The sequence below is a fragment of the Phytophthora infestans genome, genomic scaffold, assembly GCF_000142945.1.
Source record: "Phytophthora infestans T30-4 supercont1.19 genomic scaffold, whole genome shotgun sequence".
NCBI classification, from domain to species: domain Eukaryota; phylum Oomycota; class Peronosporomycetes; order Peronosporales; family Peronosporaceae; genus Phytophthora; species Phytophthora infestans.
Window position 1 is genome coordinate 1,153,051 of NW_003303740.1, and position 27,565 is coordinate 1,180,615.

Genomic DNA, 27,565 nt, shown 5'->3' on the forward strand with positions numbered 1-27,565 from the left:
CAAATGTGAAACTACACCTATTGATTATTTTCCCATGTTATTTTGGTGGTTTATAACCGATTGACTAGGAGCCACGAGCGAAGCCAACAACAAGCTCTTTACAATAGGATTTCATCGTGGTAGCTCTGTGTGAGAGTCTTGTGTGGCAGCACGATACAGTTGCGGATAATCACCTCTGGGTTGGCCACAACAGACACACCGAAAATTGTGACATCGCGAACCAGCGCGGTCTCTGCTGAATGCACCTGGATCTGCGATGCATTAGGCGGCTGCCCTTCGACACGAGCCCATTGGCCGATGATCGAGTTCCAGCCAATGACGGAAAAGAGCACGCAGGCGTGATCCTTGATGGTCACACCCTCGAGAATGATCGAGTGGGCAACTCGTACTCCAGGGCCAATGGTCACACCTGCTGCAATTGTCACGTTCGGTCCCAACTTGGCCGTGGGATGCACGATGGCCGACGAGTCCACCACCACGTTGCCTTCAATAATTGGGGACAGTTTCCCTCCCGTTGTGCTTAGAGCGCTGGGGTTTGTGAAGCGGAAACGCTGCATGTACAGCTCTGAGCACGTGATAGCCATGCCCGGAGTCTTGATCTGGCACCAGAAGTCGCCAAGTTCGAACAGATAAAGGGAGTGTTGATCAGCCAGCGGCAGCAACACATCTTGCTCTAGTCTACAAAAATCACAGTTAGCCTAAAGCACGATAAAAGCATAGAGCACCTACGAACCGGAGATTGTCGAGGTTGCTAAACTCAGGGAAGAGCTTCTTGAGGTCGTGCTGTGTGTTGGCTTCTGAGTTGGACTCGCTGCGCAATCTCTGTCGACTGAGCTTGTCTCCTACACTGACGATCGTGTCCATGAGCGACACATCGAATAGGTAAACGCCACAGTTAATGATGTCGCTCACAAAGGTCTCGGGTTTCTCTGCCCAGTGGAGAATCTCTTTACTTATGGGGTCTGCCACCAGACAGCCGTATTTCTTGGCCTCATCGTGGAATACACGCTTGCCCAGCACCGTGCAAGATCCCTTGTGCTTTAAGTGGAAGTGCATCATCTCGTTAAGTGGGAAGGAACAGCACACGTCGCAGTGTAGCACAAAGAGATGGGAAGGATCTCCATCCATAATCTCGTCGCGGAAGAAGCGGATGCCGCCAGCCGTGCCCAGCGCCTTCTCCTCACGTAGGTAGCGGATCTGCACGTTAAAGCGGCGCCAAACTGAGTCGAAGAAGCGAGAGAAGAGGCCCTCGTCGTACGATCCGATCATTAGAATCTCCTTAAGGTTGGGCACACGCGCACAGGCCTCGACATGGAAGTAGAGCATCTCACGGCCCGCCAATTGGAACAGCGGCTTGGGCAAGTCCAAAGAGAGCGGGCGGAAATGGTTACCTTGCTGGTTGGGTCCGCCAATGAGGATCACAGCCTTGGACGGAGGGAAGAGCGCGTCGTCCGCCCCACCAGACGCCGCAGCGCCCGTCGACGACATGCTGAAGTGAGACGATTGCCTGGTTCTCTTCGACGCTTTGACGAGCAGATTGCAGTGGCTACACACATGTGTATTTAGCGCAAATTAAATCACATAGATATGTAATTTATAGAACGTTTGAGTATCTGCTCACCTGGTAATTAGAGTGGTGTTTTATTTTCTTCAAAGGAGGTTGTGCTATTGCATTCCCAACATTGCGGACGCCATGCAGTTCACGGAGCTAAGCGAACTCAACCACATGGTGGGGCTCATGCGGCTAGCGGCCTGCAACAGCCCGACATTCCATGATCGACAAGACTCGGAGGTGGATCGGATCTACAATTCGTCGCCCAAAATGGAGTCGCAGCTGCGCAATTCGTGGATTGATAAGATGACTGCCTTCAAGCCTCTGGCATCCACCTCGTCGTCCCCCACGGGAGGCAAAAAGTCACCCAAGGGTCTACGTAAGGGAAACAGCTCCAGTATTTCGACAGCCAACAATGGGATGGCGGGAGATGACGCAACAGTCAAAACACGAGAGGGCAGAGAGAAGAGCGTGACTTCCAGCAACGTGTCAAGACGACGCACTTCTACCCAGGCTGGACGTACTGAAAAGAAGGGCAGCGCGGCTGCCAGTGTGAAGAATGAAGACAAGGAGAACAAGGAGTCCGGAGCAGACAAGAAGAAGTTGGACGATGGTTTTACCTTTGAGAAGGAGGAGGTCCCACCGATCTCTTTCCACGAGTCCTCAATGCTGGATAAAGCCCTCAAGGGTCCAGCAGCTGGGGGTGGTGCAAGGCCGCCTATGATGGGGGCGGATGGAGGCGCTGTGCTGCACCTGACGATCTACTTGCCAACAAGAGACGAGATGAAGATCGATGTACGTTCTGATTGGGGCAAAATGTGGAGAGATGGTGTTGACTTCTGTCATATTTTGTAGCTGTACGACGTATCAACAGTGGATGAGGCTATTCAAGAGCTATTGCGTGTGCATCAAGTGGATGCTCGTCAACCAACACTGTATTATGGTCACCCCGAGTGCTATGAACTTCGACTGCATGACTCCGACGGTATTCCAGATGAAGATTTTCCCGGTTTGTGTACATAACTGCGATTGTTTGTGTCGTTTCGTGCTAATATGATACATTTGATGACAGCGCTGGATCGATCGAGGAAGATTAAGAACTTCGGTGATGCTGGAGGCCACGAGTACTGCTTGTGCGAGCGTCCTGACGCGTGTCCGCCTTCGGGCGACGCTCCTGCCGGTACAGTCAACCTTGTGTCCAAATGTCTCCTTGTCGATTGTTCACCACCACTGTGCTGTGTAGATGTTGCTGCACCTGCCGCAGCTGCAAAGCCCAGCGCTGCGGCTACCAAGGCCCCTCTGCCAAACGACAAGGCTTTCCTCAAGATATTTATGTGCGAACTATCATTATTCTTAGTACTGATAAATTTTTCATCTCACTTACATCATGATATGTGTCTAGGCCGAAGAGCGACGACTACACGGTGGTGGCAATTGACGGCACGACCGTGGGCCAAGACTTGCTTCCTACACTCAACAAAAAGCATCGACTCCAGCTCTTCCAAGAGCTTTATGTGCTTAAGATCAGCGAAGCAGACCGCGAACGATTGGACCTTGCCAGCGATGAGATCGATATGCACACCAAGCTGCGCCCACTTAATCTCCACGAAGTTACACTCGCCACGAGTAAGTTACTTGCTGTTTGTTTATGTGGTGAAGACTAAAAAGAGACGCGTGTATGTGATCAGAAATCTTCGCCGATGCTCCCCAGATCTCCGCTCCAGCTCCGTCCGCCGTGGAGGAAACCGCAAATGTCGACAGTCGTTCCCGTCCTCCTCCCGAGACGTTTATGTTCAACGATGTTACAGCAGCCATGTTCAAGGAATGGCACGTTATCAAGAAGAACAAATACGGCAAGAAGCAGCAGCGTATGCTGGGTATCGATCTCAACAAGATCTACAACCGCAAAGTGGGAGAGCGCGTCATCACATCGAGCAAGTCCACAAAGATTGTACGTGCTGAATTATTGCGGTTGCTGTGCGTGTGTGCTGGCATCTTACTCTATTCATTGTTGTGTAGGCGGAGAGACCGATGTCTGGTGTGGTGTGGGTTCGCTTCAACCAAGATCCATCCGAATTCCAGATCTACTTTAAAGACAGCATCGAGGAGATCATCACAGACTACACTGCAGACTCGCCCTACGAATGCGGTACGTCAAACACAGTCGGCATTTGCTACTAGGACTAACTACACATCTTGTTGCATGCGTTGCCACAGCCGAGATCGTCGCCAAGCTCAAGTACATTCTTTCGCGTCGGAAATGAGTCAAAACAAGCACCACGCCTCAAACGTTGATGATCTTAGTAAAAAAAACGCCTGTAACTGTCTGTATGTTTTGCATTAATTGCAAGTCAAGAGAAGAGATGAAGACAATAATGGTGCGCGTCTCAATTTTATTCCCTGGGTTTTGTTTATTCCAGCCGCTGATTAGCACGTAGCCGTCTCCACGACTGCAGCAGAGGCGCCACACAACGAGATAAACTCGCTGCCAGCACGCAGCAATTCCTAGCCGAACTGCTGCTCCAGCTGCCGCAATCCCCACTCGAAGACGACCTCCAATACAACCAACGTCCGAAGGTACAAGACAGAGAAAGCCTGGTTTCAGTGTGCTTGTGGCTAGGCCGCTTACACCTTGAAGCCACGCGATTTCCTGCGGCCACGGGCGCGCTCGAACTTGCGGCCCTTGCTGCGCACGTACGGCTTGACGTGGTCGTGCGTGTGCACCGACTCGAGCGTCGACTTGTGGCCGAAGTGGGCGTACACGCCACGGGCCTTGCGGGCACCACGGAGCAGCACCGTGTTGGTGCCCTTGGGGGCACGCAGGGCCAGTTGGTCGAAGCTGAGGCACTCACCGCCAGCCTTAACGATACGAGCACGCGCGGTCTCAGTAAAGTTCAGGGCCACAATCGTCAGCTTGGGGACGGTCAGAAGACGGATGTCGTCCGTGACGGTGGCCACAACGACGGCGATCTTGCCCTCGTGCTTCTTCATGAAGCGAGCAACCTTGCCCAGGGACAGAGGAGCCTGGTTGGTGTTGCTCTGGTAGAGACGACGGAGCACAATGTCGTTGAACTTGGCGTCCGTACGACGAGCCAGGAAGCGGTACAGGCGCACCAGAAGTTTCAGGTACACATTGTCCGACTTGGGGTTCGTGCGGTTCTTCTTGCCGACGACCTTGCCACCAGCGACAAGATCAATACCCTGTACGAGAGCACACAGCACACAAGGCAACCTGTTAGAAAAAAAAAAACTCGTAGAGCCTGTATCTGGTCGTAGAGAAGGTGGGCGAATGTCTGATCTAAGTCGCGTGCCTGCCCAAGTATCTGTCTCCCGCTCTCCTGCCCGGCTATTGACCTGCTTTAACCTGCATCACATCCGTCCAACGTTCGTACTTAATTCAGTCCGTAGTATTCTCGTCGCTTGGTAGCCGAAAATGAGGGCGGAACGCGGGAGACAGATCCATATTTCTGTTGCCTGATAACTAGCAGACTATTGCAGCTGCGAAGCTGCAAGCACCGCGACCAGAATGCCGAGAAGAAGTACGACCACCTCCACTACAACCCGGGCTCGCGCGCATTGGCGTTGGCCTCATATCAATCGCCAAAAAGACAACGTACCATATTGCTAGTCTTAAAATTGAAACTTGATGAAGACGGCGCCGCAAAAAGACTGTCAGCGACTTGGGCCGCGCTCGGAACCAACCACGCAGGGGAGACCACTGGTTGGCTGGCTGGGCCCGATGAACACGTACGACCTTCTTGCAACATTCAATTCATAACCTAAGCGCGCTTAATGTGGCGCTTAGCTTTTTTAGTGGATGTGTGAAAAACACTATATTGATGTACCTGTGGTGTGGCAATGGACTGACGTAGTCCGCTGCATGGAGATGTTGATCTGCTGGACCGCATCGCCCGACCTTCCTGCTACGACTACGCCACGCCACAGCCCTGACACACAATATCAAGACGTTCCAATCGTCTACCGATAAGCCATGACCGCTTTTACCCACGTTCCACTCGAGTGCGTCAGTTAATTCGCTAAGAAATGTATTTGATTAGCAAACTTCTTGCTGACCAATTTACTGCTAAATAGACACAAGAAGGTTCCGATGCAGGAGCTTCCTGAGGAAGTAGCCAAAACCCTGGCTATGGTAGTGCCGGTCCAAGAGAACATCGACATCTCACTCTTACAGGAGCGTATTCGGGCTGGCGGAAGGGAGCTTTGGGATCCCGCAAACCAGAAGGACAACGTTCCAGTGCGTCGCGCAGGCCACGACACTTGGGGCATTGGAAAAGTCGTCTTCATCTTCTGCGACGACTATCTCCAGAAAGTATTCACGTTCCCATGGTTCCACTCGTGGCAAAAGGAGCTCGATCCAATCTTTGAGCAGATCAATATCCCCGTAAACCGTATCGTACGCTGTATCCTGGCTTCCATGCCTGCTGGAGCGGACATCCCCGTGCATCACGATACTGGGTCATGGGTACACTTCACGCATCGTATGCATATCCCCGTGTTTACAAGCCCCGACATCGACTTCATGGTGGGTCCCAACGACCAGAACATGCAGCGCTACGAGTTGAAGCAGGGAAACCTCTACGAGCTCAACAACATCAGCCGTCATCGTGTCAAGAACAACTGGGATCAGCACCGTGTCCACTTGATCTTCGACTACGTCGACGAGAGTTTCCCCATCAACCGCATGGATCTCAAGCAGGGCACAACTGTCTGGCAGACCCGCCGCTCTGTGGATTTATCCACGGACTACGGCAAGCGCGTGCCGCCCTCATTCGTCATTATCGGTGCTCAGAAGGCCGGTACCACTTCTCTGTACGACTACATCCTGCAACACGACCTCGTGTGGCCTGCCAAGCGTAAGGAGACTCACTACTTTGACTGGCGTTGGAACAAAGAGCTGCCCGATCCGTCGACACCTGAGGGCGCTGAGAAGCACCTTCGATACTTCGAGGACACGTTTTTGGAGAGGAACATCTTGTACCGCTTCCCGTCGCTTATGTCGGGCGAAGCCACGCCCAGCTACATGCTCGGTGGAAAGACTGTACTCACTCGCATGAGGCAGGTGATCCCACATTGTCGCAAGATCCTCGCTATCATGCGTAACCCAGTAGAGCGCGCATATTCGCACTACTCGATGACTGCGGACACGGAAGGCTCCGAGAAGCAGAAGCGCAATCGTGGCCATCACCATCTTCAGGGCCGCAGCTTCGAACAGATCGTGGACGACGAGATTCAAGAGCTCTCGAAGCTTGGAGTGCATCCGGACATGAGCTTCGAGGAGTTTGATGACAAGGTCATGCACAAGCGTCTTGACTTCGACCACGGCGCTCACTCGTTCGTAGCGCGTGGGCTATACGCGTTGCAGCTCTCGGGATGGATTGAAGCATATAGCAAGGAGAACGTGCTGTTGCTGACGCTGGATGAGTTCAAGACCACGGAGAACCTCTACGTATGTTTCACACTTTTTATTGCTCTGTCGTACTGTTCTGTTGCTAACTTGCTTATCCTGTATTTGACAGACTACTATGGACAAGGTGTTCAACTTCTTGGACCTGCCGTACCACCGCATCAAGGACACGTCGGCCAAGAACACGCGCAAGTACGACCCCATCGACGACGCTGTTCGTGCCAAGTTGACTGCCTTCTACGCGCCGTACAACGAGAGACTCTACACGCTTCTCGAGCGTAACATGGGCTGGTAAAAGGCAGGTAAGCTTACTTAAGCTGCATTATTTGAGTTCCTCCTGCTTGGGAATGTTCTTGAGCAAAATGTCTGTTTCCGTTTGTTCACTAAACAATCGTCGTTGGAACTCCAAGTCCACTTGCTCGCCCTTCCGTCGTGCGCTTCTCTCTGCTTTCTTGACATGGCTAGCTTGAGATTTGCACAGGAAAACCAGTTTTTGCAGCTCCTGCACACGTCTCCGAAGACTCTCGTTCCCGCCACTGACTAGCATTACCTCGTAGTCATTGCGTCGTCGCTCCACTTCCTCTTGAAGCTGCTGTAACTTTCTTTCTTGCTTGGCAATCTTTTTCGTCAGATACTCGCAAACTGCAGTTGACGAAGACTTGGAGGCTCGACTGCCAGCTAAACCTCCGCCGTGCTGGTCTTTGAGAATCTGGATGGCAATTTGAAGCTGCGTAAGTTCTTGATGCGCCTGGTAACAAGCCCATTGTTCTTCTTCTTCACGTGAGAGTTCCAACGCCTTCTGTCTCCTCTTCATCTCTTGCATTGCTTGTTGGGTTTGAGCCGCGTTCTTCTTGCCCATTTGTCGATGGAAAAGCTGCGTGGCTAGCGCGTATTCCCACTTCGACTGTTGATCTTCCATCTCGCTGTCGAGTTCGAGCTCCTGTTGGTTAAGAGCCATCAACTCTTGGCTTGACTTGCGCTTATCAGCTTGCAGACGATCTCGATGCTGCGTCAGAAGCTCCAGCTCTTGTTCTTTACGGTTCTTACCGGAGCTATCGCTGTCTTCTGGATTGTTCTGGGTGCGTGTCTTGGACGAGCTTCCGTTCAGCGTATGCGGTTGTCGTGGTGACCCCTTGACAGCCGAGCTTCCTGAAGTTACAGCAGCACGCAGGAGGCAGTCGCGTACGTGTTGGTCCTTCTTGTTGAGGATATTGAGACGCAGTACACTCTTGTTCAGTGTATCCACTTGAGTTTTTAGTGTCGCGACCGCTTCCTGAAGCTCCACGACTTCCTCCACCATTTGATGTTGTTGCTGGTACGTAGTCTGAGCCTTTTCCATTAGAAAATCGAGCTCCACTTGTCGTTGCCAGCGCTTATCCTGTGCATGCAGTTTATCTCGATCCATGTAGTCATAGCTTAAACTGTCTTTGGGTTCTGCTGCAGCCCAACTGCTGAATTTCTCGGGATTGCGAGCACCGTCGTCAGTGCCGAGGATATTCTGCAGTCGTCGACCCATTGCTTTGTTCTCGGCAGCAATCTGTTGCACAAACTTGGTCCGATTGATGCCTGAATGAGATTTATGTCCGTGCTTTCTGGCGCCATGTTGAGGTGGAGTCACCTTCCTCTTCTCCTGAGCTTTTGCTTGAGCCGATTGACGCGTTCGACGAGCTTCTTTCCACTCCAATCGCTTAGCAAACGATCGATTATCCTTCGCTACTTGTTGCTCAAAGCGTCGACGATTGATACTGCTGCTACTCGTTTGAGCGGGCGCTGTTCGCTTTGCACTTCGAGCTTTCTCTTGTCGAGAGCCTAATCTGGAAGATGTCTTAGAGGGGGCTACTCGTGACGCACTGGGTTCTAAACGGAGAGCTTTTGGTTTGGTTTTTTTACTCTCATAAGTCGGCACGAACTTGAAAGAAGCGACCAACGTTGGGGGTTCTGCCCTGCCATCGTCATATAGACTTCGTGCCGATGTGTTGCCGTACCCGAGACGTTTTCCACTGCGCGATCGAAGCTCGAGAACGCGAGTTGTGAAGGGAGATATGGTTAATAAATCGTGCATTAGACTTCGCAATGATATCGTGGCCTGGCCGATATGTTCATTCGCTCCACTGCGACTACCGTCGGATCTCGAGGCTGAAAACACGGTGAAAAGTACGTCGCCTGGAAGTTGGTGCCATGCAGGTTTTGTTGCAGGTGGTATGACTCGTGGAAGCAGCTCCAGTTGAAAGCTTCCGTCGTTGCTGCTATCTTTGCTTTGATGATCGTCATCGCTCATTAGATCTTCGCTCCATGCAGGGTTGACAGAGCCTCGAACGATACCAGTGGTTGACAATGTCTCTTTACATCGAAGCATGGCGCTCGCATGCGTGGCATCGCCAGATTCTACAAATGAAACTCGGACAAAAGCATTGGGGGCAAGCGCTCGACTTGTTTGCAAACCCGTGGCTCGTAAAACTCTACCTTCCAACATTCCTTTTATTGGGACCAGTACGGCTGAAGGCGGTGTGCTCGTACGCTTACTTGTTTTCTCTCTCGTTGTCCCGAAGGTTTGAGGCATCTCTGACTCAGCGATGGATTGCGTATCCCTCGTGTCATCCATGTCTTCGCCTCGATGATCCTCCATATCATTCTCTACGTTATTGCCTGACTGAGAATTACTTTGTTGATCCTCCTCTTTTTCTTGCTGGTAGGTATCCTGGTCGCTTTCATCCTCGCTATAGTCGATTTCTTCGTTTTGAGGTTGGACTTCATGCGCACCTGGAGGTTCATCAGCATCGGTATCGTCGACAGCTTGAGGCTTTTGGTGGTTCTCACTTTGCTCCACTCCTTCGTAGTCGTCATCGTCGTCACTTCCAGGTGATGCTGGAGGCTCCATCATTTGAGGCGTTCGATCTGTGTCCCTCAGCTCTTCATAGTTCGCAGCAGTCTGTGCCTCTTCTTCGCCTTCAACTAGCATCGGTTGACCTTCCGATTCCCACCGTTCGTCACCGTCGTCATAGACGACGTAGTATCCTTGAGATTCATCGAGCTCCTGAATAGTACCTTCAAACCACTCCTCCTCTTCAGACCAGTATACTCTAACACGCTTCCCCACTCGCTCTGGAGCCATAATTCACGCCCTAAATCCGTTCGCTTGAAGCCCCCGATCCTCATGCCGATCTTGAAACGAACGAAAGTTTATCTTCAAACCCCCAACAACCCTCTTTAGCTTTGCTATTCCTGTTCAAACGAGTCGATGAACCATGACCGGCACGCGATATTCTTAGCAGATTTCTTGTCCGAGCATATCGGACACCTTCACCTTGGTAGCACCCTCTTTTTTGCAGGGGGGGGGCATTCACTTCAGCTTTCGCCTTCAAGCAAGTCAACCTATCGTTTCCTCCTTGTCCCTCACCATGGACTTCTCGAAGCGTATGAAGGATTTGATTCTTCCGCCGGCACCTCCGAGCATTAAACCGAGTGCCAACTCCAGCGCTGCTGCCACCACTACGACGGTGCAGTTGGCTCCTCCGGCTTTGAATGTGCTGGACCTGAATGAACACAAAGGTGTTCGACGCGCTCCCATCAAGGAAGACGCTGTAGAGCCGGGTGACCTTGACAGCGCTCAGCATGTCCGCGTTCCCAAAAACAACCAAACCCGTGCCATGATCACCAAAGCCCTGAAAGCCCACTACCTCTTCAGCTCACTGGACCAAGGTGAGATTGACGAGATGATTGACGTCATGGCCATGGTCACCATTCAAGCTGGGGAACCGGTCATCGCACAGGGCACGTCGGGCAAGTGCTTCTATGTGCTGGAGAGCGGCAACTGTGACATCGTGGTCGACGGCAAACTGGTGGGTACCTACACGAACGGCGATGCGTTCGGTGAGCTTGCGTTGCTCTACAATTGTCCTCGAGCTGCTACGATCCGTGCCACTACGGGGTGTATTCTTTGGACGGTGGAGCGCACTACGTTCCGCAAGATCATGGCTACCACGGCTTCGGCCACGCAACTCGCTCGCGTCAACTTCCTCAAGAACGTGGAGCTACTGCAACGTCTAAGCAACAACCAACTGCAAAAAGTGGCGGCGGCACTCAAGCTGCAGCGGTTTAACGACGGCGATTACATTATTCGTCAGGGTGACGACGGCAACACCTTTTACATCATCGTCGAGGGTACCGTACGCTGTACATCTCGAATGAGTGGAAATGATGAAGCCGAGAAGGAGCTTATGACACTTCAACGCGGCAACTACTTCGGTGAGATGGCTCTCGTGCTGAATGAGCCACGTCAAGCGAACTGCATTGCCGTGGGCGCTGTGGACTGCTATGTCATGGACCGTGCGGAATTCACCAAGCTGCTTGGCCCGCTTCGATCTTTAATCGATCGTCAGATGCGCATCCGTGTCCTGCGTAGCGTGCCGCTGTTGTCTTCTCTGACCGACGATGAACTCGACATCCTCGCGCATGCTCTCAACGTCGTGGCATTCGAGGACAAGAGTACTATTATCAAGGAAGGTGATGATGCCGATACCTTCTACATGATATCGGACGGTAAGGTGAGCGTCCGCAAGTCCGGATTCGAGATCATGCAGCTCCGTTCAGGCGAGTTCTTCGGTGAGCGTGCTCTTCTCGCTAACGAACCACGTGCCGCCGACTGCGTTGCTGTCGGTCGTGTGGAATGCCTCACCCTTCAGCGTGCAGCTTTTGAGCAGCTTCTTGGCAAGCTTGACCACATCATGCAGCGTGAGATGCAACGCCAACAGCTCGTCCAGCAGTCCGTTATGGGTGGACGCACTGACGTTCGCGCGGACACTGCAACCCCGATAGTACCGCCGGCCAAAAAGATCTTGTACAAGGACCTGGACAAGATCCGCACCATTGGTACAGGAACTTTCGGACGTGTGATAATTGTGCGTCACCGTCCTACGAACCAGGCTTTTGCTCTAAAATGCATGTCGAAAGCTCAGATCGTCGAGACGCACCAACAGAAGAACGTCATGTACGAGAAAGGAATCCTCGCCGAATGCGACCACCCGCTCATCCTCAAGCTGCACGAAACGTACCAAGACGCCAACCAACTCTACATGCTGTTTGAGCTCGTACAGGGCGGTGAACTTTGGAGTCTACTCTATGAGAAGGCTTACAAGGTCGCTAAGGGTGTCTGTGGCGCGTTCGACGTCTCAGCCGCAAGGTTCTACGCTGCGAACGTGGTTGAGGCTCTCCGCTATCTCCAGAAGATGACGGTCGCCTACCGTGACTTGAAACCTGAGAACCTGGTTATCGACAGCGCCGGATACCTCAAGATGGTCGACTTTGGCTTTGCCAAGCACGTGCCGTACTACCGCAATGGTGCGTTGTACGAACGCTCCTTCACTCTTTGTGGTACCCCGGAGTATCTCGCCCCCGAGCTTGTGTTAAACAAAGGCCACGGCAAGGCAGTGGACCACTGGGCGCTTGGCTGTCTGCTGTACGAGCTCATTGCCGGTCGCACTCCATTCCAGCACAATGACCAGAACAAGATCTTCGAGAAGATCCTCCAGGGTCGCGCTATGGTCAAGTTCCCGTCCAAGTTTGATCCCGATGCCAAAGACTTGGTCATGAAGCTGCTGGAGACGAACCCAGCACTGCGTATCGGCTCACTGGCTGGAGGTATGCAGGACGTGGTGAACCACCCGTTCTTCACGAACGCCAAGTTCGACTGGGCTGCCATGGTCAAGAAAACTTTGAAAGATCCGTACACACCCGCGATCAAGGACGCGTTCGATGCTGGCAACTTCGATGCCTACCCGGAGGACACGAAGATTCGAACATTCACAGGCAGCGACACCTTTGAAGGCTTTTAACTGCATTTTAAAATATCGAGAATCTCGCAGAAAGCTAGACAGTAATAATCTATGAACCATTAATGATTATTTCTCGTAGAACTGGTTCCGTAAATCTCGTTGCTGTTGAAGAAAACCGCGATATTCTTTTGGATAGATTTTGTCGCGATATCCCGTCATCTCGAAAGGTGTTTTGCCTTGTTTGTTCTCAATTTCCTACTCAAAAACCGGTTTAAGTTAGTAAACGTCAACGCTGTTCTCATTCATAGTAATTTTACGTACTGAGTCGTCCATCCGATCTTCCAGCATTGTTGAGATATGAGCCTGTGCATTAGAACTGTTAGTGTCTTTTGCCTTTTTTTTTAAAGGAAAGCATAACTCTCAGACCTGGCAGAACGCATAGCTGTAATGTAGAGCTGTGTTTCCATCCGTATCGACGACTAGCAGGTCATTGTCGTCTGGTAAACGTTCAAGGAGCGTTTCCATGAAGACAGGGTCCTTGATACTAGCTGCAAGCATGAGTGGCGTGATTCCCCATCTGTCTGCAGTGCTTAAATCTGCTCCAGCTTGAAGCAAGAGAATCGCGACCTGCAAATATCGTCTAGGGGCAGATTTCCTCACTTCGGATGCTTTAGCTTGTTTCAGACGCTCTTCAAGCGACGGAGTGAGAGAGATTTTAGGTTCGGGTAACTCCAACGCCTTCATGTATCCCGAAATCTAAACGACAATGGCAAAAATATTAGCAGAACGTCGTCAATAATGGAGAAATTTAACATTCGTACTGCTAAATGAAGCGAGGTTCTCTCTGTTTGGGTTGTTGTATCTTTCACAGACATTAATTGAACTCCTTGAGATGCTTGCGAGTGTTCCTTCGAGCGAGTTAATAGCAGTCGCCTCACATGATCTACGTTTCCATTGTAGCATTCCATCCACAGGTTCTAAAACAAAAGAAAAAAATGGGTCCAAGACCTTCTGAAAACTTGACAAAAAGCGAGGCCTTACAACTAGCATTTGCCGGATACTATTGTTCTTTGAGACATCAACTGGCCTCCTCCCTTGAATACCGGGTGAGTCGATCCAGAGTCGCGAGTCAGCATCCCACGACAGCAGGAACTGCACCATACTGGGGTTACCTCGAATTGCTGTACGAACACACCACGCGGTGAGTATTTTCGAATAAGCTGGTAGTCGATTCAGGTACCTGCAAAATGCAACGGGTTCCACTTGTTATCCCCCACCGCAGTTGGGTCACATCCTGCACGTAACAGGAATGTAGCCACACCGACGTCACCGCCACGACAAGCCAGAAGTAACGGTGTGGCTTCGTGGTTGTCCTTAAGATCCAAGTTCGCCCTACATTCATGAAGATAAGTCACAAATGAAAGTCGATCTTGAGACTCGCACGCCTCTGCCCCATTGTTGTTTCGAGTGTTGTGATTTATAGAGCGAATGGCGATGTGAAGCGGAGATCTTCCTTTCAGCGACTTGGCATTAACATCGACACGTTTTGATGATTCCACGAGAAGTTGAGCAATGATCAGGTGTCGGGGTGTAGCCTCATCCGCACAATACTACAAATAGTCAGTTAGTTCTGTTGTCATATCCACTTCCGCTTGGACACTTACATGCAACGGGGTCCATTTGTTGGCATCTCGAGTATTGGGGTCTGCCCCTTCTTCGAGAAGAAGCTCCACAGCGCGGATGTTCCCGAACATCGCAGCTCGATGGATCGGTAGCTGGTGTCGATGCCCTGTACTGTCGTCTGTTTTCCGATGCAGTTTAGCGAGGACAAAGGTGCTAACCCCCGGATCGCACGTAACATCGCTCGTATCCACACTACGATTGGAAAGATAGTAATTTCGGAAGTCGACAGCTTCAAGCTGGCGCAATAGGACATTTTCCATGACGCGGGACACGTTGAACGAGAGTAACAAGTCGACGTCCGCTTGGTTCAGTTTAATACCCATCCGGAAAACCCACTTGACTAGCTTCAGATTTCCACTTTCGACGGCATAGTGAAGTGGCAACTTCTTGAATTTATCTAAGCAATACCAAAAGAATATTCAGCAATAGTTTCTTAAGTTTGAGCGGTTCAGTGATACCTTTAGTCGAAAGTATGTTAGGCTGACTGCGAAGGACACTACAGAGCTCGTAGTCGTCGTGATTAGGAATAAAATACGTCGTTGTAGAAATCTGAGCAATACAAAGACCGTTAGGTCGAGTCTACCAAGAGTTATTGAGCACAGGCATGTACGTAATGGAACAACGTGCGGCCATTCTCGTCCACTTTGCTGCAGATTCTTGCCCAGTCGGCGCACTTTTGCTGCGTCGTTTGCCGCTGCAACTCTTTCACTCGAGGTGGCACCCATTCTTTCCCATGCTCTTCAGTGTCTTGCATCCAGCTGACGAATATATCGGAAACAATGATCAGGATTATACGACGTGCAATGTACAGGCGTACATGTTCATCTGCGCTTTCTTCCTCATCAGAGTCTGCAGCTCAAGCTCAAATTTCGCGTCATGGTAGGAGTCCACGTGTTGGAGTATCATCTCCTGCACCTTCTTGTTCTTGGAGAGAGCAGCGTAGTGATACAGGGTGCGCTGCGTCGTGTCTACGACTTCCAGTGTTTCGCAAGGCGCTGTGTCCTGTAGATACCGCTCTAATTGGTCAGTGTCCTCCGTAAGGACCAAATGAAACAGTTCAATGTCGCTAGCCCGAGGCAGAAACATCTTTGGTTCTCTACAAACACAGTGACACGAAGTGTTAGCAACTGACATCGACCTTCAGACCAATGAGAGGATCTTGGGTTCAACCTCTGCTGCTGAGTTTGTGTGGCGTCTGGCGGACAGTCATACAGATCCTCTAGGTCGATCGAAGTATGCCGCAGCTCAGTCATCGGCGGTAAGTTTGACTTTTCTTGCTCTGTAGTCTTCGTCTCATCCCCACTGTCGTCAAAAGTAAAGTCTTCTTCTTCACTGTCACCATTGGCAGAAGGTTTAGTGTCTGTCACTTGGCCTTCCTTTTGGCTCGTTTCGTCTTGTGTTGGAGCCGTGTTGGCATCACTCGCTGTAGCTGTCCTGTTCGTCTTCTCGAGTTCCTTCGGATCGGATTCCTGAGTACGTGTACTCCGGTTATCTTTATCCGTTGCAGCAAGAGACTTTAAACTCGACTGTCGCCGTACTCGAGGGGATAACGCACTAGCCGCCACGCTATGAATGTCAGCGTGTTCAGTCACTTCAATCTTCGTTGTCAACTTGCGTGATGACGACTCCCTATTACCGCTGCTTACATTCGCAGCTTTAAGTGGTTTTACGGACACGCCGCCTCCAAGAGGAGTTAATTCCTTGAGTTGTTTCGGGTTTGGACCGACATCACCCGAATCATCAAGTGTCTTCAATGGCGGGATCTTCAACTGTGCCAGTGTTTTACCTCCTTTTTCTGGAATATCGAGATCATCGAGAAGCTGTTGTTTTGCTGCGAAAGCTGCCAGCGCAGTGGGCTTCGACAAATTCATCAGTCGCTTAAAAATCTCCAATCCACCGACCTTTGCGAAGGTCCCCCACACGACGCTCTCGAACTAATCTCGGACACTTCGTCAATGGTGAAAAAGGCTGGTGCACGGATTCGAATTGACTCCGATCGGCCTAGAGCCTTGGAGTCGGAAGACGGAGCAGATGTGGTTGCGGATCAGTTCACGCGTGAGTTTACCGCACTTTTGCAGCTAACGCGCGAGAAACAATGCAAGGAACTCACTACCGAGAGCGTCGGAGAGGACGTCGCAAATGCTCGCCAAGAAGTGGCTTTCTTCGGTGATATAGCTCAAAAGTTAGTTCCGTTAGTAGATCGAGTGATGCGAGCTACACCGGATCAGATCAACGCGCAGAAGAAGGCTGACTTGTTTCTTGTCTTTGGAGACAAGTTCTACCAAGCTCAAGAATTCAGCGCTGCGTCCACGTATTTCTACCAAAAAGTGCTCGTTCTGGACGAGGAGAGTAGCCAAGAAACTCCTCAGGGCGTTATTGAACGGGTCGTTGCCTCTATAGACTCACCGCCACGCCAGCGGAGTCGTTTAGAGGGCCTAGCCTACGTTCGAGCACTCTTTGGTGTAGCCATGTGCTGTTTCCACGTCCAAAAGCGATCAGACGGCTCGGTAAGGAATCCAGGAACGCTCGAGAGAATGATCGAGTCTTTGACGCTGTTGCGACTTGGGATGGAGATCTCTGTGGCTATGGAGCGTCAATTCTCTGGCCAGTTTTCGTGGTTAACGTTGAATGGCTCGGTACTCATTTGCTCCATTACGAAGCCTCTACAGTCCTTGGGGCTCTCGAGAGAAGTCGTCGCTTATTTGAAGTGGAGTTTACTTGCCATGGAGTCGGCAGTGGCGTTGTGTACGACCAAGTACGTCATGTGGCGTCTGCAGCTTGGATCCGCGATTTGTGACTGCTACGAGGATTTGGCACTAAAAGAAGAAGCGAATGCTGGTCTACACGTTAAATCTGCTGTGGCGTGTGCTGCGTATCTTCAAAAAGTAGTCCAGCGGTTGCGTAAAGAGGAAGAACTGGACATGCCCTTGCCCATTGAGGTCCAGCAGATTCTGCTTCAAGCGGAGACCACAGCTGCGATGTTAATGTCGAGAGTGAAAGCCGCTGAAGTGCATCAACGACTTACAAAAGATACGATTGAGACAGCGTTCCCAGCCGTACGAGACCAAATACGTGCTGCTATCGATGCCATGGAGACGCTGTCACGTCAAAAGAATCAGAAGCCAGGTGGACAAGCTATCTTTGCGTTATTACCGACAGAACCAGAGACGAACGAGGCGTTGTTGGAGCTGTTTGACTTCGTTATGGCGCTTGTGACACCGATGTTAAAGCAAGATGGAACCTTCTCGACGCTTGATCCTGCCATGTTCCCAATGTCCTTCCACTTGGTCACTATCCGACACTGCTTCCAACTCACAAAACCCGACGAACTAATGAAATTGCTCACTACGAGCGCCCACACTCGACTGCTGGTCGTGGTGGACGGCTTATCTGCGACGGACTCAGCTATGATTAAGAGTTTATTGGAGCTGTACGCGGCACTACACGAGGTCCAGCAATCTTGGTTATCGTGGGAAACTCAATCAGAAGATGAACGCTTGCAGTCGCGAATACATTTGCCAGTGTCCGGCGGCTCGGTCCCGAGCTCTACACTTCTGACACGGCTGTCGAAGGCGACGCAAAGCTGCGTTTTCCAAGGCGATGGCGCTTTAGCTCGCACCAATCAAGACTTACTGACGTCCGTAGCGCTACAAATGTGGCGTGAGTTTAGCGAACCGATGCTAAGGGAGTTGGACTCCACCGAACCTTCTCAGCTCTCAAAGGCACTGCTACACCTGACGAGTGACTTGCTCCTGACGATTCATTGCACGTTCGCTGCTGTCAGATTTGAAGACCTTCTACTTCATGCGCATGTTTGCTTACGCTTGGCTACGTTGCTGTCAATACGAGGAGAGGCACGCAGAGGCTGCCAAGTTGTACGGCAATGTCTGGGTCGAATCAACTCGCGACGAAGCGAGGTAGTAGATTTCTCTTCTCACTTCCACGCTGTTGTCGAGACGGCATCAAATGCGCCACTTTCCAACGCCTCGTTCTCCTGCGCCATCAGTGATCCGAGCTTAGTTGACACTGTCGGAGAAACTACCGCACGAGATCGCGTTGGTGTACCCGGTACCGGGTCTCAGCTCGGTGGTATTCATCAAGACTTGTGCTGCGTCCAGGTCGATCTGCTGCTTTCGCTTTATCGTTTGGAACTCCAAGCTGCCACAATGATCGACGCGCTTCCACTGACCAGCACTAAAGCTTCGAACATCACTCCAGGAACTTCTTTTCAAGCGAGTACCGTACTGCTAACAACTGAAGCGAAACTCGTCGAGGAGTGCTATCGGAATGGCTACGCCAAAGCGCTTTTCAACATCCAACGCCTTACTCACCCACAGAAAACAATGAAAGAGAGACGCGCACTCGCAGACGAGAGCATTCAACTACTGCAACAAATGGAGACGCAAGAGGAGAAACTGCGAAGCCACTTGACCTCAAGATCATCTGCACCCGAGTCTGCAGTTCCAGCTGCACCAATTGTGATCGCTCGTTCGAGCTCAGCTATCACCGTCCGAGTCGTGGAGTACCATCCTTTACTGCCATCACTGCGAAAGAAGCGCGTGCAGTACTACATGGTGTTCGCGAAATCCGTCGGGGCGGGGACTGCCGTCTCTCTCAATAGCAACCAACTCGTAGGAACCGCCACTCCGCTTTACCCTCCACACTTGAACGCCACCATCTCTGGACTACTTCCCAACGAGAGCTACGTCTTCGCTGTTGCTGCGTTCGACAGCAAGCACGAGGTTATTCAGTCCATCGGCGAGTCCTGTGAACCCGTTGTGGCGCTCAACCCTCTGCCTTTGGCGATGTGCTATGGATATCTCGCCCAAGCCTGCTATGACGCCCAACTCATTGGTCGAGCGAACCAAGCGGCAAGTTACTTGTACAAGACCGTCGCTTCCGTGTGTTCTGGACGTCCGTCGTGGATGGCGAACCCATTCTACAGACAAGCTCTGAAGCGTGACGTAGTGGCGCAGTTCCCCATACCAGTTCTCAACCTCTGCATCCAAGCGCTGATCATCTTGTGTCACAACGAACCTGGAGAGCTTGATCAAGATAGAGCACTTGTCACGTCCTCCGACTTAGAAGCGCAGTCGCTCACTGCAACACAGACAAAAGCTCTTGAGGATAGCCGAAAGATTTCTATGGCCATCGAGATCGCCTGTGCGACGGACAACCAAGAAGCGATTCGAGCTCTGTGCTTCAAAGGGTATCGGTTGCTACTGCCCTTGCTACACTTGAAAGGTAGCTGCGACGCCCTCACGTTCGCTGCTCTAGTGACAAACTACCAAGCGCTTCATGTGATTCCTAAAGCAAACTGGGACGTTGATACGCGCCAGATCTGTGCACGTATCGGCTTTGAACTGTTCCGAGTCGCACAAGAAGCACACGGCGATATCGCTCGAGCCACGCTCCCCTTGGTACTAGCAGGGCATTGTCACCATGACCCAGAGCGATCTCCGTCCGATAGCGACGCACCGAATGAAGAAGACGACAGCTTACGGGAAGTTGTGGCGCTCTTCAAACTAGCCACAAGCTCAGCTAATATGCAGCCTCCAGAGATGCCAGCGGCAGCTGTGGCTTCTCCTCGAGGTGCTGGTACAAAGGGAGCAGCACCAGTTGTCTCAAAAGATAAGAGCCAAAGCAATACGCCTCAAGCCACTCCACGAACCAGCGAGAAGGACAAGGCGGAAGCGGAGAATCCGGGTTTGAGCGAGATCCTCCACTCGGCTGGGTACGACCTGGTGAAGACCTTCAGTACGCTTGAGCAACTGAGTCCTTCCGACCATCGAGTAGTTGAGTTCGCCAGCAAGATCTGTGGAGCTGTTCTTGGAGCTGGGGGACATGGAACCGCCCACATGGACAAGTTCTTGTCCTCCTTGAAAGTCAGTGGAGTGATAAGCAGCCAGTTTCGAGATACGCTCAGCTCACTGGGTGGCGATTCACTTCTTCCTGAGCTAAGAGACGTTCATCCTGCTGATGAGGTGAACCCATTAAGTGGTCGAGAGGATCTGGAGACCACAACCAGCGACGCTACTCCACGTGAAAGTATTATCCCAGAGGCTGCGACGGACGATGAGTATCTGTATCGCTGGTGTGGAGAGCTCTTCTTCATTCAATCCGTCGTGTTGGTACGGTCGTCTGTGTCGTATTCATGTGCTTTTCATTCACTAATTTCTCTTGTTTTGTGCCAACAGTACCGGGAGGTCACAAAGCTCAGCTGTAACATCAACGTAGTGGACACTGCTAAAGGACCAGATACCGAAGACTGCACGTATAATTTACTTCATGGCGGTATCGGCAACATCGAAGAAGAAGCGACGCAAGCTGAAGCTACAGATGTATCCGATGATGCTCCCACAGAGGTTGAGACTACCAGTGCAGAGGCATCACAAGAGACTCAACTGGATCAAATGTTCGGTGAACTTCTGAAGAAATCAGCGGGATGCTGCAAGCTCTTTCGACTGACACACTGTTGGCAAGGGCTGCAAGCCGTGGCTCAGCAGCTGTGGAACGTGCTTTGGCTCGCCTGGGTGCCTCCAACTCGAATCAGCGCGTCACCTACTAGACTAGCACAGCTGTCCACTTGCGTCGACGCACTACTAGACATGATGGACTCTACGACATCGCTACCTTCATCGACGGCTCTATCAACTGTGCTGAACTCCGCCGCCAATGCACTGAAGATCGACCACACTTGGCTCGGAAGACTGATGGCGTACGCCTTGAAAGCATTTTGTTCGATCCAAGACTGGAAGTGCATTGTCCGAATAGGAAGCAGATACCATTCTTTATGTGGCAGCACTGAAGGCAGTCGATTCTCCGAGCAGAACTTCCCCGTCTTGATATACGCTCAGCAACAAATCGTGAATCACCAGGACGTACTCGTAGCAACGGCAGAGGAAGAACTGAACGCGTTTATCACTGCGTTCCAGGAACAGGAAGCCAAGAAGAAGAAGAAAAAGTCAAGACTGGTGGTAGAAGAGCTTCTTACGCCCGAGGAGATGACGTTCCGCTCCACCAAGCAGGAAATGGAGCAGCGAATCCAAGTGCTCATCTCTGAAAGAAACCTCGAACGAAAGAAGCTGGTCAGTCTCTTGGAAATCCATAAAAGACTCTCGAAAGCGATCAACAAGAGTCACCAAGCGCTCAACACTTGCCACGAACTGGTAGAAAAATACCGTCGACTCGATCAGCGCAAACATTCCAATGAAGAGCTTACTGCTCTTCGACGTCAGACCATCGCTGCCTTCAATCGCTGTGTGGTTCTGGCACGACAGAAGCGTCAAAAGCGTATCGTGTGTCAAGCTCTTAATGAAGCTGGGGACTTCCACCTCGCGTCTGGAGACTTGAAGACTGCTACTAAGAGCTGGCTTGAGTCACTGGATAATGCATTTAACACACTCAACGTGTGTTCATCCTGGCGAGACGTTCTCACCCCACCTGCAGACCATTTTCTCGAGAGCAGCTCCAAAGACACCATTGCTGGCGACGAGTTGTGGGTGGGTATGCAGTGCTGCAGTGTGTTATCAAAGCTGGTCCTGCACTCGTCTGGTGTTGAGCTACAAAAGGCGATCGACTACGCGTTGATGGCAGCAGCGGTCTTCACTCAATTCTTCGGTTGTTCGGTGCCACACCCGACCAAATGTTTCTTGTACGGCTCGTATCGGATACTTGGCCAGTTGTGGCCAGGACGCGAGCTGCTGACAGACCCGGATCGTGTCTCTCCGCTCTCTCTTTGCATTATGCTCGTGCTAGTTCCTGAGGTTTTACTTCAGTACGAACACCAGTATGCTGCCACGGCAATGCCTGTCATCGCAGGTTACGAATACGTCGCAGAGAGCTGTCTCAAAGATGCCAACCACGTCGCGAATGCTCGAAGACTCCGCGTCGAAGCACTTGTTCAATGTGGACGCTTCCAGGAGGCATTCCAAGTGCTGATGCACTTGTTACGAGGTGGAACAACGCCTCGCAATAGTAGCGGTGCACCAGAATCAGATGCTGTAGTGTTCCGCGACGATAAGCCACTTCTCGACGAGAGTAATCGAGCCGCCGTGAACTGGTTGATCTCGCTCAATGTAGAGCAAACCCAAGCAGCTCTGACGAAGTACTACCCCGAGACGCTTGTGGTGTTTATCTTGGCAGGAGTTTTGCGTCTTGCTGTTGCCATGGCGCGCCATGAGAGCAAACATGACCGCGATACAGCAATTCTCCGTCCTGCAGCCAAGAAAATGGCTCAAACACTGCTGTCGATGATTAAACCGAGTGACACATCCGCTTCAACCTCCAGAAGTACTGTGGATAAGGAGGATGTCGCCTCTTTGCAGGAAATGTCGTGGGAAGATCTCCAGCTTCGTCGAGCTCGAGCTGATGTTCACTTGCAGTTGAGTTATCTCGCGTTCTTTGAAGGAGACTGGAACGCATCGAAGGCGAGCAGCTTGGACGCCATTGGGGAGTACAATGCCATCCCACTGGGAGCAAAACAACCGCTACGCTTGGAACTGGATCAGAAGTTTGAGTTCTCGCTGCTGCTTGGTCGAGGCACATTTTTGGCCAAGTGTCGGTCACAAATAGTTGCATGCTGTCTTGCCCAGACTCACTTTCGCACCGCACTCGAGACTGCTGAAGCTGCAATTGAAGCGACAAGAGTCACGGGAGAAGAGCACCTCCGACAACAGCTAGAGATACAGCGACTACAGGCTGCAGTGTTCCTAGGCGAACGCGAGAAAGTGGAAGTGGAGCTCTGTGCCTTGCGAGAGGAGATGCTTGCAACTCACACGTCAACTTCGCTCACTTATGTCCACACTCTGCAAGCTTTAAGCTCGCTACTCCTTTCGAAAGCGCTTCTCTTGCCGCACTCAAACTCATTGAACGCAGTCGCTGGACACTTAAGCGAAGCAGAGCAAGTACTGGATGTATTGCTGGAGCATGATGGCTGGTTCGGCGTTAGCTCAGATCCCAAGGTGCTTGAGGAGAGGCTTAACTTGTATCGCCCCGCCATCCCCGAGTTCGTGCAAGTCCACACTGACTTGGCAGAACTGCTGCTGGAATGTCCTTTAAGTTCTGAGATTGAGGACGTGGATAGTCGTCAAAAGAGAGCGCTGCGGTCCGTCGAAATCGCTATCCGTGCTCTTGATCACACCACGAAGCGAATGTCTGCGACCAAAACTCGGCTTCTGCTGCTGAAAGGAGTCTTGCTCTCGAAAGGCTTTGTTGCGACGCAATACCTTTGAGGTTGTAAACTCGGTTTGTGCAATATGATAGGTTAAAAGGCAATCAAAAATTCTATTTGATTGGATAAATGTCAATAAGGGCAATGGCTGAAGGAAAGAGGCCAGCGTCCACCCAACTTAAGATAAGAGGTGGCCATGTAATGCCACCTCATATCCAAAACTGACGGCAACTACCAACTACGTGTGTAAGCAACATTTCAAGTACTTCTCAATGGCTGCTATTGCTAAGACTGGTGGTGGCCTCGAGAAATTTAATGGTAAGTCCTACAGGACAAGCTGTTGACTTACGTCAATCAGTTGGACCATCAGTACCAAACGAAGCTGTTAGAGAAGGAACAGCCTGAAGCGAAGGTGCTCATGGCCGACTTCCTGCGGGACAATCCTAAGAAGCCAGCACCACCGACCACCAAAATGGACGAGCAAGAGGCGCTCTCGGCGCGGTGGGACGTGATGCACTGGATGAGAGGAAGGGGCGACTTACAAAACCTGCTCAATCAGGTCCTTCCAAACTTCTTTCTCTCTACCCTTCCCGATGTGGTGTCCTCCATGGACCCATGTGAAGTCATTCGACTTCTCGAGAAGGACTTCGGCCAAGGTGACGCTGCGGGCCTGATTGAGCTGACCCGGGCCTGGTCGAAGGTGTTGCGTAGCCCTTGGCGTGACTTAAGGACACTTTCCGCGCAACTTAAGAAGGCAAAGAACGAGATTAACAGAAAGTCTCGGAAGCTGCTCGGCCAGGACATGGTGACCGAGTCTTGGCTGTGCATTGAAGTCCTGTCACAACTCCCAAGTGAATTTTGGGCTTCAGCGATCTCCATGAAGAAAGAGGACTTCACGGTGAATAGGGTCGAAGTGGACTTACGCAAGACCTTTGGTGACCGATCCAAGAAAGAAGTGGGTTTAATGGATAAAACCCAAGCGATTCCTGTCAACAATGTCGGGGTCAAGAGAAAAAGCGGTGCAGGTGAGGGTGGAAAAAGGTGTTTTTATTGCCTCAAGAGTGGACACTTCAAATCGGACTGTTCGGTGATGATCGCTGATAGGGATCCTAACCGCGAAGGTGGACCCCTTTTTAGGACCGATATCAACACTGCACCGGGTGCTAAGAAGGCCAAGAAGGCGAAGACAACCCCGATTAATCCCCTCAAATCGGTGGTGCTAGAAGGGGAAAAACGCCTAAATGAGTGTGGGAAGACTCTTCTGGAAGAGTGCATTGAGGACGAGGAGATGGACGACATTGAGGATCTGGACCCCGCCTACCATAAAGGTTTTGAGGATGGTGGCAACGTGCCGAATACCCCTGTCAGGTCCCCACTACAAATGGACGACATCGAAGAGGAGGTACGTAAGCAGCATCACTCCTATTTGAGAGCCTTGAAGAAGTTAAAACTGACCGATGATATGTGGGTGGTTGATACTGGTGCAGGCCGAGCTATAACATCAGATCGAAGCTGGTTTAGTGGGAGCCTAAAACCGAGTCAGGGCCACACTTTTACCTACGGAAACGGGAGCTTTTCTCATAGCTCACTAAAGGGATCAATAAAACTTACCGTTTTAAACCCTAAAAAGAGGTTGAGTGTATTAACACTAAGTGATATCTCATTTGACCGTAAGTGTGATAGTAACTTGTTGAGTGCCTACTATTTAGCTCGACAGGGATTTAGACCAAAAATTGCTCTTTGCAGCAGTGGCAATAGGAGAAGTCTATTACTTACCGAGTATTAAACCGACTAAAAGTCGTGTTTTTAGCACTCAGAGTGGTAACTTAGCTAACCTTTTAAAGGAGTGGCACCTAAGACTGGGTCATGTCGGTAAGGAACGTCTAATTAGGACTATCAGCTTAACGCTGAAGATTGATGGTCTTCCTCATATTTGCGTATTGGCAGATTGCCGCTTACCTCGGGTCGCCTTAATCGGTTACACCTACGTCTACAGTTACGGCTACAGAGGCAGTGGCTCCGTCCTCGGAGGATAAGGAGCGCCGCAACGACGCGTTTTGGACGCATAGGGGCTACATACACTTCATATGGATTCAACCGGACGATTAGGAGTTAACGGTTTATACGGATCTTTTGGGTACCGATACGCATTGGCTGTTGTAGATGACGCCACTGCTTATAAGTGGTACATTATTGTAAAATCTTTAAAAGAGGTACCTGGGAAAATTAAGTCTTTATTGAGGAAGCTGTCGTGTCAACTTCCTCTTTATAAGGTCAGAAGAATAAGGACTGATGGTGGAACAGAATTTATAAACACTGAAGTGTCCAAAATATGCGATAAATTGGGCTTACAGTTTGAAAGCTCTAATGTTGAATCTCCAGAAGAAAATGGCAGTGCTGAGCGAGCCCACCAGACCATGATGGCTGGTGTTAGGTGTGCTATTAGGGGTGCTAATATGGCTGCTAAATGGTGGCCTGAGGCCCTACTTTATATGGTGGATGTCACTAATCGACTACCAATGGCTAGACTGGGAATGAAAACCCCTTATGAGTCACTGCACCGCCATAAACCAAAGGGGTTAGGGTTAAGAATTTGGGGCTCCACTTGCTATGCGCATATACCAAAGTCAAAACGAAAGGATCCTAAACTAGGCGATCGGGCTATAGAATGTAAGTTGTTGGGATTTTCGCCTAAACATAAAGGGTACCGACTCCTGGACATTAAGGCTAATAAATACCTTATTGCCCGTGATGTAAAGTTTAGCTCAGCTGGTACTTAAGCAATGATCAGTCGATCGTTCCCTATCGAGGACTGTAGCGTCAACGTTGAAGAAGAAAAGGTAATTCAAGGCCTAGGTAAAAGAACTAGACCTAATCTAGAAGTTGAAGTGCAGGATATTGACACCACTGGCCCAGATTGTGTCTCTCGACCACCGACACCCAGACAAGTGGGAGTGCAAAACGGTGCTGTTCGTAGGTCTAAAAGACGACGACTGCCAAATGTGCGGCTCAACGACTACGTGACAGAGTTAAATACTGTAGCTATTAATAAGACAGCCAGAATACCTATTCCTAGGTCAATTAAGGAGGCCAGGAAAAGCCCACATGCGAAGCAGTGGGAGTGTGCAATAAAGACAGAGTATAACGCCCTTTTAAGTAATAAAACGTGGGAATTAGTACCCCTTCCTACTGGAAGACGGCCATTGGGTTGTCATTGGCTGTTTGATGTTAAATACAGAGCCGACGGCTCAGTGGACCGTTTTAAGGCACGTTTAGTTGTGCAAGGAAATACACAATTGTATGGAATTGACTATAAAGAGGTGTTTGCACCTGTAGCAAGATATGAATCGTTGCGCTTATTACTGGCATTAGCCACAATATTAGGGCTGCATCTACACCAAATGGATGTATCTACAGCGTTTTTAAACGGAGTTTTAAGTAGAAACATCTACATGAGGCAACCAATGGGGTTTCGCAAAGGAACTGAAAATCTAGTTTGCAAATAAAGAAGAGCCTGTATGGACTAAAACAGGCACCTAGAATTTGGTATGAAGTTTTGAATACCTTCTTAAAAACCTTAGGCTTTTTTAGATGCAAGAAAGAGCATTGCTTGTATCTAAAACGGTGGGAGATAAATGGGGTTCAGCACGTCCTTATAGTGTGTGTGTATGTGGACGACCTGACAATTGCAGGATCACATCTAAGTTCTATAAATGATCTTAAAGCTAAGCTGTCTGACAAGTTTACTATGAAAGACTTGGGTGAGTTGCACTACCTGCTTAAAATGGAGATTAAAAGAGACCTTACAAATAAGACTCTACGCCTATCTCAACAAAAGTATATTAACGACCTTTTAGATAAGTTTGAGATGAGAGACTGCAATACTGCACCTACACCACAAGCAAAAGCTGTGGTCTTAGAGAAGGAAAATACATTGTCACCCGAACAAATAGCGGCACAGT

At 50.6% G+C, this 27,565-nt stretch overlaps 8 protein-coding genes across 8 annotated transcripts; 4 read left to right on the forward strand and 4 right to left on the reverse strand.

Annotated features, from left to right (window-relative positions):
* Positions 1–1,536, reverse strand: PITG_11097 (mannose-1-phosphate guanyltransferase alpha, putative; the record flags this gene model as incomplete). Its single annotated transcript, XM_002901825.1, has 2 exons — positions 1–678; positions 734–1,536. 2 exons carry the CDS (start codon positions 1,486–1,488, stop codon positions 99–101), a joined length of 1,335 nt encoding a protein of 444 aa, XP_002901871.1.
* A 131-nt stretch (positions 1,537–1,667) lies between these two features.
* On the forward strand, positions 1,668–3,816 carry PITG_11098 (uncharacterized protein; the record flags this gene model as incomplete). Its single annotated transcript, XM_002901826.1, has 8 exons — positions 1,668–2,347; positions 2,408–2,561; positions 2,625–2,732; positions 2,796–2,886; positions 2,955–3,178; positions 3,241–3,503; positions 3,572–3,701; positions 3,770–3,816. The coding sequence occupies 8 exons, from the start codon at positions 1,739–1,741 to the stop codon at positions 3,814–3,816; spliced, it is 1,626 nt and encodes a 541-aa protein (XP_002901872.1).
* A 100-nt stretch (positions 3,817–3,916) lies between these two features.
* Positions 3,917–5,249, reverse strand: PITG_11099 (60S ribosomal protein L18-2; the record flags this gene model as incomplete). Its single annotated transcript, XM_002901827.1, has 2 exons — positions 3,917–4,753; positions 5,170–5,249. The coding sequence occupies 2 exons, from the start codon at positions 5,170–5,172 to the stop codon at positions 4,178–4,180; spliced, it is 579 nt and encodes a 192-aa protein (XP_002901873.1).
* A 205-nt stretch (positions 5,250–5,454) lies between these two features.
* Positions 5,455–7,272, forward strand: PITG_11100 (uncharacterized protein; the record flags this gene model as incomplete). The annotated part of the gene is made up of 4 exons (XM_002901828.1): positions 5,455–5,572; positions 5,645–6,426; positions 6,466–7,019; positions 7,090–7,272. The coding sequence occupies 3 exons, from the start codon at positions 5,661–5,663 to the stop codon at positions 7,270–7,272; spliced, it is 1,503 nt and encodes a 500-aa protein (XP_002901874.1).
* Positions 7,273–7,299: 27 nt separating this feature from the next.
* On the reverse strand, positions 7,300–10,089 carry PITG_11101 (uncharacterized protein; the record flags this gene model as incomplete). Its single annotated transcript, XM_002901829.1, has 5 exons — positions 7,300–8,029; positions 8,072–8,786; positions 8,841–9,565; positions 9,629–9,663; positions 9,769–10,089. 5 exons carry the CDS (start codon positions 10,087–10,089, stop codon positions 7,300–7,302), a joined length of 2,526 nt encoding a protein of 841 aa, XP_002901875.1.
* A 244-nt stretch (positions 10,090–10,333) lies between these two features.
* On the forward strand, positions 10,334–12,808 carry PITG_11102 (cGMP-dependent protein kinase, putative; the record flags this gene model as incomplete). The annotated part of the gene is made up of 1 exon (XM_002901830.1): positions 10,334–12,808. One exon carries the CDS (start codon positions 10,376–10,378, stop codon positions 12,806–12,808), a length of 2,433 nt encoding a protein of 810 aa, XP_002901876.1.
* A 66-nt stretch (positions 12,809–12,874) lies between these two features.
* On the reverse strand, positions 12,875–15,652 carry PITG_11103 (uncharacterized protein; the record flags this gene model as incomplete). Its single annotated transcript, XM_002901831.1, has 11 exons — positions 12,875–13,003; positions 13,070–13,111; positions 13,175–13,504; positions 13,570–13,725; positions 13,790–13,929; positions 13,989–14,358; positions 14,413–14,828; positions 14,890–14,980; positions 15,042–15,189; positions 15,249–15,527; positions 15,602–15,652. The coding sequence occupies 10 exons, from the start codon at positions 15,515–15,517 to the stop codon at positions 12,875–12,877; spliced, it is 2,091 nt and encodes a 696-aa protein (XP_002901877.1).
* Positions 15,653–16,386: 734 nt separating this feature from the next.
* On the forward strand, positions 16,387–23,617 carry PITG_11104 (uncharacterized protein; the record flags this gene model as incomplete). The annotated part of the gene is made up of 6 exons (XM_002901832.1): positions 16,387–17,557; positions 17,666–19,867; positions 19,922–19,938; positions 20,038–20,562; positions 20,629–23,537; positions 23,581–23,617. The coding sequence occupies 6 exons, from the start codon at positions 16,387–16,389 to the stop codon at positions 23,615–23,617; spliced, it is 6,861 nt and encodes a 2,286-aa protein (XP_002901878.1).
* Between the last annotated feature and the right edge of the window lie 3,948 nt (positions 23,618–27,565).